The 15,248-nt window shown below is 43.8% G+C and overlaps 1 protein-coding gene across 4 annotated transcripts in view; it reads right to left on the bottom strand.

Moving 5' to 3' along the window:
• The window catches only part of PLEKHS1 (pleckstrin homology domain containing S1), a 39,709-nt gene that overhangs the window by 16,136 nt on the left and 8,325 nt on the right, over positions 1-15,248 (bottom strand). For 2 of the 4 annotated variants that reach the window (XM_032609319.1, XM_032609321.1), the window contains exons 3-5: positions 8,800-8,841; positions 7,177-7,438; positions 3,800-3,846 (exon numbers count right to left, since the gene is read on the bottom strand). In XM_032609319.1, coding sequence (XP_032465210.1) covers positions 3,800-3,827 — 28 coding nt within the window. In that variant the 5' untranslated portion in view covers positions 3,828-3,846; positions 7,177-7,438; positions 8,800-8,841. Of the gene's footprint in view, positions 1-3,706; positions 3,776-3,799; positions 3,847-7,176; positions 7,439-8,799; positions 8,842-15,248 lie in introns of those variants that run through there. The other 2 variants (XM_032609318.1, XM_032609320.1) reach the window with 2 other exon arrangements.

The raw sequence follows: 15,248 nt of genomic DNA, 5'->3' as shown, positions 1-15,248 counted from the left end.
AGTCTCTAGGGGAACTTCTAGGACAAAATCTCAGTATTTTCACCCTTGGATAGATCATTTTTGGCCCTGAACATCTCCACCTCGATTTCCCATAAACTTCCTTCTCTCATCCTTTTCTCTCAGGTGCCCTAGATCACTTGGTGGCACCAACATCTATCTAGCCTCCCCTCCTAGAACACTTAGAGTCCTCTTAAACTTTCACCCTTCCATCACCCTTCTGTCCAGTCAGTCATCAGTCATGTCCATTTTACTTCCTGGATCCACCCCTATCTCTCTGTTCTATCACCACTGCCGTCAAGACCTTCATACATTTCAATACATTAAAGTCACATGAATTCAAGGCCTGCATACGTTTTTCACTATACTGCTTTAGTAACTGTCTAGATTGACTCTCTAATTCCATTCTTGGCATCTTCAAAACCATCCTCGACATAGCCCTGAGAGTAAATGCCAAATCTGGCCAATTTTGTACTTTGGGCAAAGATGAAATAACAGGAACTGGATTTACTCTCCTGTCTGAAACACACAAAAAATACAGAATATATAAATTAGTTGTTTTCAGGACACTGGTCATAGGCAATAAAAGTCATGGATCCCTAAGAGATAGGAAACAAACTTGGTGAGCCCTACAATTTCCTTGGCGGAGTTTCCAGTCCACAGCACAGGAAAGGGGAACTGAGGTGGGCCCAGATGGACCCCTGAGCGGAGGAAACAGAGCTGAGAGTTCAGGGAGATCAAGGCAGCTAGAGCTCATAGGACAGAGAGAAGAGCCGCACAGAGGGAGAATCCCAGAGACAGTCACAGGGTCCCCCTCAAGTATTCAAGAATACTGATCAGTATACGTGTGTGGGGGAAACTACCCAAGGCCAGAGAATGAACCATCAGAAAAAGTTAGAGGGAAGAGTGCCCAGTGCTCACTGGGCCAGAAAAAGTGCCAGTTCTGTCCAGCCAAACTGGCAAAAATGATCATTGATGGGGGACTGGGTAGAGTACTCAGGAAGGTCTTGCCTCAGTAGTGGGCAATAATTAGCTCTGGGCTGAGGACTGCTCCAGACCTAACAAATCATAAGAGCAAGTCTTAAAAGGATCAAATTGTTTCCAAGGAAGTTAACTGCATCCCAGAAAAAAGTTCAAGATTCATAGAAATACAAAAATATCCAGCACCCAACAAGGTAAAATTTGCAAGGTCTGGCAACCAATCAAAAGTTAGCTGGCATGCAAAGAGACAGGAAAGCATGAGCCATAATGTGGATAATCATCAATCCTTCAAAACTGGCCTAGAACTGACACAGATGTTAGAATTAACAGAGAAGTTCATTAAAACAGTTATTATCAACTGTATTTTATACATTCAGGAAGTTAGAGATATAGAAGATATAAGAAAGATCCAAAGTGAACTTCTAGAGATGAAAACCACAATGTCTCAGAAAAACAACAACAACACTGGATGGGATTAATGGGACTAAAACAAATGGAGAGTGAAAAAAGAACCCCAAACACAAAAGAGCACTGGTGCATCGTGGGACAATTTCAAGTTTCAGGTCACTGGATTCCCTGAAGTGGGGGAGGGAGACAGAAAAAAATATTTGACAAAATAATGCTGAAAATTTTACAAATTTAAAGAAAACTATCTCAGAAATCTCAGCAGGTCAGGCACCCCAAACACAAAATATAGGAAGAAAACTCTAACAAGGAACATCATAGCCAAATTGCTCAAAATCAGTGATAAAGAAAAACCTTAAAAACTGTCAGAGGGAAAAAAGAGATAATGCATACAGAAGAAAAAATAAGAGTGACATTAGATTTCTCATCAGAAACAACGCAAGCAAAACAACAACATCAAAACCCAGTGGAACAACGTATTTAAAGTACTGAAAGGAAAATAGTGTCATTTTAGAATTCTATAGGCAGCAAACATATCTTTCAAAAACGAAGGCAGTTTCAAGACATTTTCAGACATGCAAAAGCTGAAAGAATTCAGCATCAGGAGGCCTGCATTAGAAGAAAAGTTAAAGGAAATCCTTCAGGTGGAAGAAATGATGCCAGATGGAAATCTGAATTTATACAAATGAATGAAGAATGCTGAAGTGGTAACTGCAAGGATAAATATGTGAAATTTTTGTCTGACTATTTAAGACATAAAAATTCAATTGACGGGGCTTCCCAGGTGGCGCAGTGGTTGAGAATCTGCCTGCTAATGCAGGGGACACGGGTTCGAGCCCTGGTCTGGGAAGATCCCACATGCCGCGGAGCAACTGGGCCCGTGAGCCACAACTACTGAGCCTGCACGTCTGGAACCTGTACTCCGCAACAAGAGAGGCTGCGATAGTGAAGAGGCCGGCGCACCGTGATGAAGAGTGGCCCCCGCTTGCCACAACTAGAGAAAGCCCTCGCACAGAAACGAAGACCCAACACAGCAAAAATAAATAAATAAATAAATAAATAATTCAATTGACTATCTAAACCAAAAACTCTTGATATAGGTAACAACATAGATGAATCTCAAAAGAATTATGTTGAGTGAAAGAAACCAGACAAGAGTTCATACAGTATGATTCCATTTGTATGAACTCTAGTAAATGCAAACGAACTTAGAGTGACAGAAAGCAGAACAACGGGGAGTGGGATTGGGTGCTGGAGGGAAGGATTATAAACAGGCACAAGAAGACTTTTGGGAGTGATGCCTGTGATTACTATCCCGCTGTGGTGATTGTTTCCCAGGCACGTACACACAACCTTATCAAGTTGTTCATTTTAAATATGTGCAGTTGATTGTATGTCAATTATACCACAATAAAGCTATTTTTCTAAAAATATGAGCAATCCAAAAAGCAAATCTGATGACACCACTTCCGTGCTGAAATGCTTCAAGCGTTGCCGGTTATATGAGGTCAATATCCGGCACCATATAGCACCACTTTCCTGTTCTCCCCCCGTCCTTCCTATTTTACAGCTACATTCTCCTTGAACACAACCTGCCTCGAACCCACTTCACTGCTTTCGGTCATGCCATCCCTTTCTGCTGAGATGTGCTCTCTTTCCCAATCTCTTTTAAAACCCTATACAGCCTTTAGGGGCCAGCTCAATGACGCGTGTGCTTTTTTTCCCTTCAGACTCTACAGAATTTTGCACTTACCTATCATAGCCTGATCGTATGTGCCTATGTTAACTTCCCAATACAGCTACTGGAATGTGTTTATCTTAATATCCCAATGAAATTACAAACTCATTGAGAGAATGACTATTCTTAATTAACCTGTACATCCTCTGCAATACGAAGCACGGTGACTTACTAATAATAGGTGCTTTGAATAAATATTCGAAAGTACTCATTTTGGAATTGAATCAGATAGTTTGATTTTTAAGTTAGTTCATCCTAAACTTCTGACTGATCAACTACAGCGAGGCATCTGAATAATACCCCTTGACCTATCCTCATAATAAGCCCTGATAACAATTTTGGCAGTGTCTCCAAGTGAGAATTTCACATAAAATTAAGGAAATATTCTCCAGTCTTTTCTGGGCTATAGTTTGCTGTTAGTACCATCTCCCAGCAACAAATGGAACATTTGGTCCACGAAAATCAGAAAATGCCGAGTTTCTAGATAAGTGAGCGCTTACAAAATAATCAGCTGAATCTAATAGCCTCCGCTACGTTCTCCACACCAAGAATAATTGTCGCAGAAGTGCCACCCATTATCCTTACTAAAACCATCTTCTGTATCCTGGTTAGTTTGACGGGAATGGATCATTATTTTCAATAGAGTTTTTTCCTTCCGAGAATATGTCCCTTGGGTACCTGAACTCTTCCGAGGTTTGGGTTCCATTATGGCTGACTGTTCTCACCTGTCAAAAAGAAGTGTTAAGCGTTAGTCCCCAAACAAAGGTATAGGCTTAGCCACTCAATCACCAAGCGTCAGGATGGTGCTCCCAACGTTGGTCAGATGGCTTATCGTCTCCCCTCTCCCCATTCTGCCCTTGAGGTTGATAGTAGCCATGGTGATGAGGACCCACCCAAGCAGCCTGTGTTCACCAAGTGCCCGTTCTGTGGAGGCGTTGCTAGGATGACCAAAGGAGCATCTTCCCTGGACTTCCTCTGCTCCTGCTTCATAAGTGGCTCTGACAAGACAGCCCCTGGGGATAGCAACACCACCAAGGAACAGAGACGAGAACAGGGCAGAGGGCAGCATGCTATGGATGAACAGCAGCTGAGAAAGCATTTCTGGCCAAAAAGAAGCCTAAGATAAGCCCTCCTCCATGCCAGGAACTCATTTTCTCTAGAGGGAAACCTCAGAGCAAGGACCAGGGCATACCCCTATCCGTAAACTGCCTCCACTGCCTGTGTGCCCCGTTCCCAGGGCTGCCCAGCACTGGGGGCTGAGGCTGACATGGTCAAACTGACTCTAGAGGTCAAGTCCTTTCCTGCACAGATCTACTGGCAATCCCATGATTGACACGGGGCCCTGCAAGGAGAGGAAGCCCACAGGGTAAGAGACCACGGGGCAGGTGAGATCTCTGAAACGGGAATGTATTGGTGACCAAGTTTTACCTTGAATCACACTCTCAGAATAGGAGGAAACACTGAACAGGGCTGTGCTAGGGCAGTCCCAGGGCAGTCCCAGGAAATGGGAAGAGGCAAAGGGCTCTTTACCATGCAGTTGGCATGATGTCATTCCTCCTCTCCTGAGGTCTCCCGTTCTCCAGCATAAACCCACTCACTCCTCCCAGGGCATAAATGACTCAAAGGAAATTCCTGAAATATATATGTATATTGCATATAGTATACAATATACATATACTATACTATAGTGTGTGTGTGTGCATATGTATATATATATATATATATACATGCGCATATAGTATACTATATACATGTATACATATACTATTTGTGTACATATATATAGTAAACAGAGATGAAAGTCTTAAGGTTAAGACTGCAAGATCTCAAAGCATACTTTTGGTGATTTGTGAAAGGCACATGGGAACCCTCTGAAGACAAGTGGGGTTTTCCTGGACCTACAACTCACACATTCCCTAACTAAAAAATGGTTTTCTCTGTTGAGGTATCTCTGTATAATAACGATAGTGATTATTTGAACAAATAACAAACAGATAACAAGTGAAGTAACAAACAGGTCCCTGGGGGACCTTAAGGCATATGTAGGATCTCTGGTGCCCTCAGCCCTCCCCTGGCGTAAGGGCCATGCTTAGCTCTGTGCCATGGGCTGTAATACTTGGTGAAGGCACCAGGCCACTGAGACCAAAGCCTTCTGTTCCCTGGAAGAGCATTTCTGTACAAGGAAAAGGAATAGAACCCACCTAAAAATTTGCCAACCATGGACATTAAAAAAAATTTACCCCTGAGGTTTTGCTTTAGATCCCTGCGGTTCTTTCCAGTTGTAGGGATTTCACTGCCTGAAGCAGAACTGGGGGCCAGTGGTTCTCAGCCCATCGCCTTTCCCCTCATCCCTGCATGTGGGACTTGACCACCTTTCCCACAGGGCATTTAGCCTAGTGAGCGATGGAGTTCAAAGGTGAGATTGCAGGACTGTGCAGGAGAGACTAGCTGAGGGGAACTTTTTCTTTTTTAATATTTGAATTTTATTTTATTTATTCTTTATACAGCAGGTCCTTATTAGTCATCCATTTTATACACATCAGAGGATACATGTCAATCCCAATCGCCCAATTCATCCCACCACCACCCCCACCGCTTTGAGGGGAACATATTTTAAAGCAGTGTTTTTACTGCAAGCTCTCTTTGTTTAAAAGCCCCAAATCATTCTTTTTCTTGATAGAATAATTCTTTGTTAAGCCTTTACGGTTTGTAAAATGTGTTTGCTCACATGACTGCTTTGGTGTCGCAGAAATGTCCTGGGAGACAGCTCATTTTACGCAAAACGAGCGAGGTGACTTGTGCAGAGCCCCACGCCGCTCCACGCTCCCACCCACATTCATGCTCCCTGCACACCGTGGGCGGCAAGGAGAGCTCTGGAGGACGTTTCTGGCCTTCCAATGTCTGTGAAGGGCCCCAAAGTCTCTTGTAGGGACCACTCTTCCTGCTTTTTTTAAATGGTGGTATTTTTTTACCCACTGTAAAATGAGACGGCAGTTTTAGAGTATTAACTCTGGAATCCAGATTCATCTCCATCAGTTATGACAGGTGATCTTGGGTACATTATCGCACCTCTCTACACCTGTGTTCCTTCATCTATAAAATGGAAGTGGTAATATCACCACCCTCATAGGATTGCTGTCAGCATCACCTGAAATAATATGGCGAAGAGCATTTTATAGGTGCCTGACAAGTGTGACTTGCTGGGTCATGTTCAGTTCGGAGAGTCTATGATTCTATGATTGTTTCATAATGACTAGCATGTATTGAGTACTTCATACATTCCAAGCACTTCTAAACAAAATCTGTGTAATAGATTTCAGATATATATGTGTATATAAAGGATTTCATATATATGTATACATATTCTGGATTTCACATAATATATATTGCCTATGATCTATATCAATTTTTATGAAATTCAGTATATGTACACATATATATGAAATCTACTATATTCATACATATGAAATCTATTATATAAATTTTGCTTATATAATGTAAGCAAAGTTTTAATATTATATATTACATATATGAAATCTAGTGAGACTCAACATAGCAATGAGATATAACAATACTATAAGGTTTACATTATTCTTACAGCGATACAGTACCCATTTTACAGATAAGAAACTGTTACCAGAAAGATTAAGTAATTTGCCTTTGATCACATAACTAAAAAGAAGCAGAAGTTAGAAGTTAGAAGCAGTGTCCTAACTTGAGAGCTGGTGTCTGAACTACTTTGCTCTTCCTTTCACCTGAGAAAAAAGAATTAAATCTGTTCAGAGTTTGGCTTTCATTTCTTGTCATTGCCCCCAAATAAAACAGCCTTTCAGACTTAACTCTTTGATCTTGTTCAGGAGACAGCATCCAGTCTTATTGCCTAATCTGTTCATTGTAATGAAATCTGATGAATGTGATACCAAGAGGTCCTATTTCCCTCTGTGCAGCCCAAGAAGGTTATGAAGAGAGAGCCCGTAACAGTGATTTTGTTCGGTTAAGCTTCCAGATCAGCACAGTCTTGAGAACCCCAACCAGTCACGTCAAGCAGTACTTACTGGAAGCCAGGTGGTCACTGGTTCGGTTCTCAGCGAAGTGTCCTGTCCCTGTGTCTCCTGAACTCACCCCGGCTCGCTCTGAGCTCTGAGGATTAAGTACAAGCTTTTTCTGAAATGTGAGTCAATGGGAAATTCCCAAACTTCTATCTTCGGGAAGATTTTACTCTTAATCCAAGCTCAAGGAAGCTGGTGACCCAAGGGAAGTCCTGGGCTTTCATTCTTCTTGTGTTTGGCACAGAGCTGCCCCAGGCATTCCAGGTATCTAATAACAAAATAAAAGCAAACAAATAAAAAATTCCTGCTGGACTCTGGACCATGAACACAATGACTCTTATTGAAAACAGTCCCAGCCCAGTCTTGACCTCCTGCAAGGACTGCCATTGAAACAATTCCTTTGCTTCCCACCCATCCATATCCTCCCAGTGTCCTCCTGGGGAAGTTAGGAAGGGTTTCTTTGTGCCAGATGAGGAAATAAAACCTGACTTCTCTAACACATTTGCACATGCCAAGGGTCTCTGGAAGACCTGCTTATTTCTCCACGATGGAGTGGTCAACAGGGTAGCACTGGGCAGGCCCTCCTGAGCATCCTGCACAGCCACCACCAACTCTTAGAAACAAGCAGGCGGCCATGAATGGTCATTCTCAGTGATATCTAACCACCGAAGGGCCTTAGGTATATTTTCCTTTATATTAACTTGTTCTTTGGAGAAAGAGGAAGTGGCAAATGAATTAAACTTCTTACAGCCCCTTTAGAAGTGAAAGGTGACTGGACTTGAATCAGCTCTGCCAGGTATTCACCGAGTGGTTTTAGCTAGTTACTTCAATTTTCTGAGTCTGCTTCCTCATCTGAAAAATGGGGTGGAACACTGACCTCACAGGATCTGTTTAAAGATTAAGTAAGATTTCACCATAAAAAGCCTATGGTAAGCATTCAACAAAGGTTATTTCTCTGCTTCTCCCTTTGGCACCTTATGGAAGGTACAAGTATTATTGGTTCCTTTATTCAGCAGACTTAGATGGACTTCAGGTATGCAGAAACGATTATTTTATTGTTCACTTCCTGCACAGGATGGGTTTTGCTTGATTTAGGAGAAATAATTCCTTGGAATGTATTTCTTTGGATGATTCTTTAAGGCCAGCTTTTGACTACTCTGGAAATAGTTTTTAGTATCTTTACATTTGGTCTTTAAGCAGATATTACAAGTTATTGCTCTAAGGAGTTCTTGAAAAGCTTGTGCTGATCTCCACCTACTCAGAACTATAAAGCTACAGACAGCCCAATGTAATAATCCAGGGGCCCAACCAAAAAAGGGAAGAGAGAAAATTTCTTTAAGGCTGTATTCCTTTGGAAAGGCTATCGATGAACCAGTTAGACAGACAGAGGGACTTCCCATCCATCCATCCATCCATCCATGCATCCAACCAGCCATCTACCCACCCAGTCCACCTTGTTCTAGGCTTTTTTGGTCATATTTTCCTACTAGTGTTACAAAGCTCCTTGAAGAAGAAGCTTAATATATCTTACAAGTGCTTATGAGAGTTATTTGTACTGTAGATGCCACGTAGAAAATAAAAAATTGGCAAGCAGACACCAAATACGAAGCTTGTAAAAAGTAAACATACTTATGAAATGCAAGTATAGTTTCCTTTACCATCTCCAGTGACCTGTAAACAATGTATGAGTGAAATGCCTATTGCAAAAGAGCAATCATCTGTTCATTTGAAATATCAAGTAAGTTATTTCATGATTTTACCAATTGTCCTTCTGTATCATGAAACAGCTCTTTAGCTCTGCTGCCTCTTAACCAAAACACAGCTGAATGGTTTATATTACATGACCTAACATTTGTTGGGAATTTTTCACTTACATATACTATCTTAGTTAATCCCAACAATTTTGCAGGATAAGTATTGTGATTCCTTAATTTCAAAAATAGGAAATTGAAATTTAGAGAGAAAAAAGAACTTGCTCAAAGTCATTCAGCTCATATGTGACCACCAGAAATCAAAACTCGAGTCTGTCTTGACTATAAGCTTACACGCGCCCTTTCGTACCCTCTAGTGTGTTGAATCCTGGGCTGGGATTGGTTGGTCTGGGCTCTTGGCCTGCTCTGCCACCACCTGTGTGACACTGCATAGGTTGCCAGCTTTCAGGGCCTCATGACCCCAATTGCTGTCCCTTTGTCAAGGAGCTCTAAGTACCCATTCAGTTCTGATTATAATGACGCCCTTGAGGCAATGGCAACGACATTGTTGGCCAAAAGGAAATGAGATTTCCTGGGCTGGCTTGGACCAATCATGATTCTTTTCCTTAGCATCTGAACAAAACTGAGGTACAGTTACCAGTAAGATGGAGAGCATCTGTTGCCGACATCATCACCTGGCCCCTGCCTCCCTCTCCAAGATCACCTCTGAGAGCTCTCGCCTGTACTGTCTGCCCTCTAGGCATCTTGACCTGTGTATGTACTGTTCCCTCTCTCTGATTCATTCTTCTCCCATCTCTTCACCTGGTTAACTTCTACTCATCCTTCAGATCTCACTCAACTATCACTTCCCAGTGATTCCCTCTCTCCCCCAGACAAGGTCATATTCTCCCATGATACATTATCATGGTGCTGTGTTAACTTCAGAACACATTTTCCCATTTATAATTTTATATTCGATTGTCTGATTATTTGATTAAAGCCTGACTCTCCCTCCACAAGACTGCAAAATCCATGAGGATTATTAGTACTGTGTCTGCTTCTGCTGATCATTGCATCCCAAGTAGCTAGCTTAAATGCCTCTCCCATTCTTTCTTTTTTTTTTTTTTTGGTGGTACTCGGGCCTCTCACTGTTGTGGCCTCTTCCATTGCGGAGCACAGGCTCCGGACGCCCAGGCTCAGCGGCCGTGGCTCACGGGCCCAGCCGCTCCGCGGCATGTGGGATCCTCCTGGACCGGGGCACGAACCCGTGTCCCCTGCATCGGCAGGCGGACTCTCGACCACTGCGCCACCAGGGAAGCCCCCCATTCTTTCTTTATTGTGTGCCTACTATATGCAAGGTGTTATATTATGGGTCAAAAGATAAATGAAAACATGAATGTCTTTTGAGAGCTCATAACGTGGCCAGCGAGATCAGACACAACGAACTCTAATATTCCAGTGACACCTCTACTTCACTTCCATACACCACTCCCATGGTCACACTTTGGACCTTGTAATTACCCATCCCTGTCTGGCCTTTTTTTTTTTTTGCAGTACGCGGGCCTCTCACTGTTGCGGCCTCTCCCGTTGCAGAGCACAGGCTCCGGACGCGCAGGCTCAGCGACCATGGCTCACGGGCCCAGCCGCTCCACGGCATGTGGGATCTTCCCGGACCGGGGCACGAACCCGTGTCCCCTGCATCGGCAGGCGGACTCTCAACCACTGCGCCACCAGGGAAGCCCCCTGTCTGGCCTTTGATCACTTTGATGCTGGTATCCTACCTTCTGACTGCAACTTCCCATCCTTCTACCTTTTCTATTTCCTCATTTCAACCAAACCTGTTCTTCAGCCTTTTCAAGCCCTCGGGATTCTTGATGCTTCCTCATACTTTCACATGTCTGTTGTGATCAGTGACCTTTGCTAGCTGAAACTGCCATTCCTCAACCGCCTGTCGAAGGCAATGAGCCAGCCTGGTCTTTGGATCGGGGCGAGCATGTGACCCTAGAGCTGGCCCTCCACTGGTTGGCTGTCGGTCCACAGAGTAGCCTGACACAGAGTTTTGCTCAAAAGAGACAATGGCAGTTAGCGAAGCCTTGTTGAAATTCTCTTTCCTTTACTTCCAAGTTACTTTTTCGGCTGGTTCTCTTCTGCACTGATTGATCTTCTTTGCCTCTTTTGCTCGCTCCTCTACCTGCATGCAATCCTTACATTTCAGAATCCCCAGAGTTCCTTCCCTAGATATTTACTCAATCTACAAGTATATCTTGATGCTGGAAGTGTTGACAGTCCATTGAGGGTAGTGACCATAAATCTGGCAAGATTCCTATCTGCTTGATGTGTGATTTTCTCTAGTAGCATCCAGCCTTTCAGGAGCAGACATGGGGAAGCCAGGTGGTGAGGTTCATTCCAGGTTAGCATTTGTGCTGGGGAGATGCCACAGAAGGACAAAAGAGCAAGGGAGTTTAGGATAATTGCAAAAGGGTGCCCAAATAGGTGAACCATGGGATCAGAGGGGCATAAGGAGGGAAGAGATGATAGGAGGGGCTCCTGGAGAGGAAGTACCGGTGAGATTGAAGATAGACGAAATAAGCTGGCTGGAAGGGTAGGAAGTGGTGCTTGGAGAGAGCATTACTGATTGATGCTCTTAAAAGTAGAACAGTTGCAGGGAGCGGGTGGCTGAGCTACACTGTGTAAGAAGGTCATTGGCAATGAGGAAGTCAAGGAACTTAGGGGCTAAGATGTTTGGTCATCCACATGGATGTCTAGTTTATGCAACAAAATCCTTTCGAAATTCTCTGAAGTTTTTTTGAAATGAAAAACAGAATAAAGTTAATCATCTCTGCCCACCTCCCCTAACACATACCTACAACAGTGTCTATTTTAATAGTTGAACTCATTTGTAAAAGCAAAAGTAAACATAGATGTCAAAGGAGGACCCTTGGATCCATAGACGATTGAAGTCAGAATCCTCTTTATTTCAAAAGAACACTTGGGCCCCAGTTTCTGGGGATGAGGGAATGTGTATAGGTGATAGAAGATGGCCCAAAGGTTGTAGGCTGGGAAGACAGCCAAAAGACCACCACTGGGTCCAAAGGAGGGATGACGGGGGCTGCTTCTTTTTCTTTCCCTTCCTTTCCCCTTATTGCCCTGAATCCTTATTTTGCCCACCTGGTTGGCACTGGGGCAATGGGAACAGAGTTGGTAGAGAAGGAATGGCAGTGAAGTTTACAATAGTGGAGAGGGAGGGACAAGCATAGTAGAAAAGAGACCCCCCACTTCCCAGTGATCCCTGGGACCCACGTGACTCTTGGACCGTGGACACACTCGGGACTCCAGAGTTGGCCTCAGCCACTGGTCCAGAAGCAGAGGGAATCTCAGGACTTGTGAGTGGGATGCTGGGTCAAAGGCTCCTTCTCTTCCTCTGGGCAGCACAGTGCGTGGATGGGAAGGCATTTTGCTTCCGTGCGGGGAAGCCAACCTAATAATAAAGATGATGCAAGGAAAGAACAGAGCTGAAAGAATCACAGAGATACAGTGCCTCTGTCTTGATGGCTTGGTAAACTTTGGATTAAACTGTGCTTGAATTCCATCCTTCCTCTGGACTTTCCTGTTAGGAGAAACGGAAATTCTCTTGACTGTTGAAATCAGTTTGCATTAAATTGTTTGTTTTGTGCAAATGGAAATCATTTTGATTGAGGGATGTATGATTTGAACATGAGGAATTGGCCCAGGGATAGAGACGGGGGAGAGAGTTTATAGGAGAAAAAGGATAAAAAAGGAAGGGTAAAAAAAGAAGATGACTCGGCATAGCATAGTATTTTCAAGCATAGAGTCAGACTTACAGAGTTCCCAGAGCTCATTATTGTGCTCTGTGCTCTTGGAGAAATCACTTAACTTCTCTATGCCTCAGTTTCCTTGTCTTTAAATGAGAATGATAATAGTACCAACTTGCTAGAGTTGTTACAAGGATGAAACGAGCATATATTTGTAAAGTGCTTGGCCCACAGTAAGCACTTTATAAGGGTTTATCAAATAAATCAAGGACGTTGTGTCTGTAATTTAACTTATAAATGAGTTTGTGTAGGAGCCACACCTCTAATGGGAGGGGCTAGGCTCCTCTCTGAGTTTAAAGACTCTTCAAAGTACTTCATAGTGGCATTGGGGGTGTGAAGTCATCCTTTCCATGTTTCCCTTGAGTAAATAGAGGCTACACGAGGCTCAGAAATCATCTAAGAGTCACCTGGTAATAAACATCATGACAGAGTTGAAACCCACCAGGCCTAGAATCACGATACCAAGTTTATGCTTCTGGTCTGCTTCAGCTCACTGGAAGACCTTGGGTTTGTCCCCTTTTTCCCCCTGGGAAGGGGGGACCAGATGACTTCCTGGTGCCTAACAGGCCTAGCAGTCTGCGGGTCTCATAATAGTACCAGCTTAATTGATTGTGCAGTTCGCCAGTTACAAGGCACTTCTACAGTGTCTCCTGCTTGCACAAAAATCCTGCGAGGGAAGCAGGGCAGATATTATTATATTCCCTGTTTTACAACCAAGAAGGGAAGCCAGCTGATAAAAATGTTTGGTATCTGGTAAGTTACCACTGAGGGTAACTGGAGCTGGATCCCACCTGGAAACTCTGGAAGCTATTCTACAACACTCACCTTAGTTATTCCACCCAGGGGTGCCGGAGCTGGGGTATTTATAGACCAACTCCTGTCTATCATCAGGGGGACATGAATTTCTGGCACTGCTGACCTGTCATATATGTAGCAAAGTGGGCTCAGGAGGCCAGAGGGATCCAGAGGGACACGTGGGTGTTGACACTTGGGAGTAGACCGATGTGGCTGCCCCCGCATCTGCTACAGTCCCCCTTGGATAAGATGCTCTTGTCACTTTTACCTGAAAATATGTCTGTGAAATATAGTTTTGTAGTTGAGCACATTGCTATTTTCACCTCAGTCAGCGTTTTGAGGACAAGGAGATGTGGCAGGTTAATAATGGTCCCCAAAGATGTCCACATCCTAACCCTGGAACCTGTGAATATGTTACCTCACATGGCAAAATGGTCATTGCAGATGTGAGTAAGTTAAGGATCTTGAGATGGGAAGATTATCTTGGCTTATTTGTGTGGGCCTGCTAGAATCACAAGGGTCCCTATAAGAAGGAGGCAGGAGGTCAGAGGAGAGAGAAGATGCTACACTGCTGGCTTTGAAGAAATGAGGAAGGGGCCAGGGACCAAGGAATGTAAAGCCTCTAGAAGTTGAAAAAAGCAAGGAAAGATTGATAGATTTTCCCCTGAAGCCTCCAGATGGAACAGAGCCCTGCGGATACCTTGATTTTATATTTCTGAACTTCATAACTCCGAGAGAATAAATTAGTGTTGTTTTAAGCCACGAAATTTGTGGGCATTTGTTGGAACAGCAATTGGAAATTAATGCAGAGCAAATGGATGGGTTAACATCAGGGTCTACCATAGATGTTCAGTAGGTAGCTCAAACAACTTGTGCAAAACAGAAACCTTGATTTTCACCATCCTCACCCTTCCCACCAAACCTCTTCCCAGTCTCAGGAAACTGCACCATTTCATCTACCTGTTAGGCTATAAACCGGAATCACCCTTAATTTCCAGCCTTTTCGCATATCCCTACTCCAAATCTGTCAGCCAATCCTGCTGCCTCTGCCTTCAAGACAAAGCCCACACTTGACCACTTCCCATGACATCCACTACCATGTCAACCTGCGTCTCTCACCTAGGCCACTACTGCAACTCCTGGGCTCCCTGCTTCTACTTTCTCTCTTTAGTCCATTCTCCAGAGTATCTTTGACAATAAATAGTTCATGAAATCCTACCACTTCCCCGCTCAAATCTCTCCAATGGCTTCCCGTTCGTTGTATCAGAATGAAATCCACTGTGTTCGCCATGGTTGAGAGCCCTGCACGATCTGGCCCTGCCCGCCTTTCACCCTTATTTCCCAGCATTCTGTTCTGCAGCACTGGCTTTCTTGATGTTTCTCAAATAGGCCCAGGTGGTAGCTGCCTCAGAGCCTTTGCACCCACTGCTTGCTCTGCCTAGAAACTCCTTTCTTTTCATGTCTACGTGGCCCATTCCATCACTCTGCTCAAGTTTCTGCTCAGATGTGGCTCTGAGGAGGCCTTTCCCAGTCATTCTACCTAACTTAACCTTCCTCTCACCCACCTCCCCATTCCTGAGCTTCTTATCCTGCTGTATTTCTTCATAATACTTCTCACTACATGAAATCATATTAACTATCTGTCTTCTCCACTAAAATATAAATTCTATGGGCTTCCCTGGTGGCGCAGTGGTTGGGCGTCCGCCTGCCGATGCAGGGGACACGGGTTTGTGCCCCGGTCTGGGAAGATCCCACGTGC

Source organism: Phocoena sinus, chromosome 16, assembly GCF_008692025.1.
Source record: "Phocoena sinus isolate mPhoSin1 chromosome 16, mPhoSin1.pri, whole genome shotgun sequence".
Classification (NCBI taxonomy): Eukaryota; Metazoa; Chordata; class Mammalia; order Artiodactyla; family Phocoenidae; genus Phocoena; species Phocoena sinus.
The sequence above is the reverse complement of the archived record's forward strand: the minus strand, read 5'-3'. Positions and strand labels throughout refer to the sequence as shown.